This window comes from Aplysia californica, unplaced genomic scaffold, assembly GCF_000002075.1.
Source record: "Aplysia californica isolate F4 #8 unplaced genomic scaffold, AplCal3.0 scaffold00229, whole genome shotgun sequence".
Taxonomy (NCBI): Eukaryota; Metazoa; Mollusca; class Gastropoda; order Aplysiida; family Aplysiidae; genus Aplysia; species Aplysia californica.
This window is the reverse complement of record NW_004797499.1, coordinates 906,438-908,460: the sequence shown is the minus strand read 5'-3', so window position 1 is coordinate 908,460 and position 2,023 is coordinate 906,438. Positions and strand designations below refer to the sequence as shown.

At 39.6% G+C, this 2,023-nt stretch overlaps 1 protein-coding gene across 1 annotated transcript in view; it reads left to right on the top strand.

Annotated features, from left to right (window-relative positions):
* Positions 1–166: 166 nt before the first annotated feature.
* Positions 167–2,023, top strand: part of LOC101849056 (protein SSUH2 homolog) — a gene marked incomplete in the record, with an annotated part of 13,393 nt that continues 11,536 nt past the window's right edge. The window contains 1 exon segment of the mRNA XM_005099923.3: positions 167–573. Within this exon segment, the coding sequence (XP_005099980.2) occupies positions 554–573 (20 nt within the window).

Below are 2,023 nucleotides of genomic sequence, written 5' to 3'. Positions count from 1 at the left end.
TGTGTGTGTGTGTGTGTGTGTGTGTGTGTGTGTGTGTGTGTGTGTGTGTGTGTGTACGGAGCTACTCAATGTCATAATGAGCTCACCCAGGGGATCGTTGACCTTTGCACTTCTTTAGGCTGCAAGTGATGAAGTGGTAGGTTGGCCACAATCTTGTCAGCTTAAGTAAAATGAGGTCATGCCTTAAGTATAAATCTGCTCCTCTGGGAGACATTTCGTTACATCTATGTTGCTGGGTTTTATTTTACTTGAGATTAGGTTCCCAAGAAAGCTATTTGCAACAGCTGAAATTGTACAAAAATCCTTATTCTGTACGTGCCGTGAATATTTGTGGATTACAAGTATACTAAGAAGACAGCCTCCTATTAGCTTGAACAAATTGTGCCGTGTACATCCAGTTTCTTGCTGTCTTTCTACAAATAAGAACTTTAATTCAATAAAAGGTTTTCTCTAGTTTTTAATTAAGGTGCATACAGTTGATAAGGGTCATAGACTCCATTTATTACTCATTCACCGACTGTGTGCATTTGAACTGACGACTGCAGCCTACAGGATGAGCATGAGTTATTCAAGGTATGCATTTTGCCGTATAATGTTAATAATAAAAATACATTTTTACTGATATTGCATCCCTAAGAAAATTGTTGGATCGCGGAATAAAATTCTGTGGGACAATGCCCTGGAGTCTGAGGTTCAATTCCGGGAGGGGGCGCTCTTGTGTTCAAAACAAAGCGGTAACTGGTAATAACTAAAATGAAAGCTTGAAGGAAAGAAAACACTTTGCAAGCATAAGTTTATTTTACAGGATTTATATGACATAATTCGTACTAAAAAGGGGTAAAATTCTTACTAAAACCAAACATAAGACAATTAAATCTCGGACTGAGTCTCTTTTTGCTGGCTGGAACGTATCTTTAGGGTAAACGCCCTCTCCTAATTAACGACCAATAACGGCAAAAAAAATTGTTTGCACCATTTCGGACCAATTACCTTCTTATTTATAGTAATACTAATATAGGTAGGAAAAAGAAAGCAAAGTGCGCTTTTCATGTTATAGGCCGTGACTAATATGTCAAATTTAAGGTTTTCAGGGATTGGAGAATTTAATTTCTCTTCCACTCTCTTCCTCTGGCGTCCTTTAAACTTAAAAAATTTATCCTCATTATTATAACCTTTACGATTTAACGATAGGGGATCAAGGGCTGGTGAAGGACCTCATTTAAAAGATGAGAAACACCCAAGCGTCTCGATTTAACAACTTCCCAAGATTGCCACTGCAAGGTTGTTGTGACTAATAAGATAGAGAACGCAGCCCCTAGTTTGCCATTATGCACATTAATCTGTTCCGAATCCAAGCATAATGCTTTTATGCTAGAAAATTTCAGTTAGATTCTGTTATAACGCCAGCTGAAAGCTGAACTGGGCCATCAGCCTATTTTTTTCTTTTTTCTTTCTTTCATTTCCTCTCCCTGTCTCTGTCTGTCTGTGTGTCTGTGTGTCTGTCTGTGTGTCTGTCTGTCTGTCTGTCTGTCTATCTGTCTGTCTGTCTGTCTGTCAGTCTGTCTGTCTGTCTCTCTCGACAAACAGACTGACTCACAGACAGACACTCAGACAAACACAGTCAGGCACACAAACAGACAAATAGACAGACACAGACAGACAGGCTGGTACACACAGAGAGAGGCAGATTGATTTTTTAAAAATAGGTGAAGGGACAGACAAGAAGAGAGAGGCGACAGAGAGAGAGAAAGAGAGAGAGAGAGAGAGAGAGAGAGAGAGAGAGACGAAAAGAGTGAGAGTGCTTGTTAGTGTGTGTGTGTGTGTGTGTGTGTGTATGTGTGTGTGTGTATGTGCGTGTATGTGTGTGTGTGCATGTGTCTGTGTGTGTGTGTCTGTGTATGTGTGTGTGTATGAGTGCAGGTGTGTGAGACAGAGACAGGCAGAGAGAAAGAGAGTAGATAGATAGATAGATAGATAGATAGATAGATAGATAGATAGATAGATAGATAGATAGATAGATAGA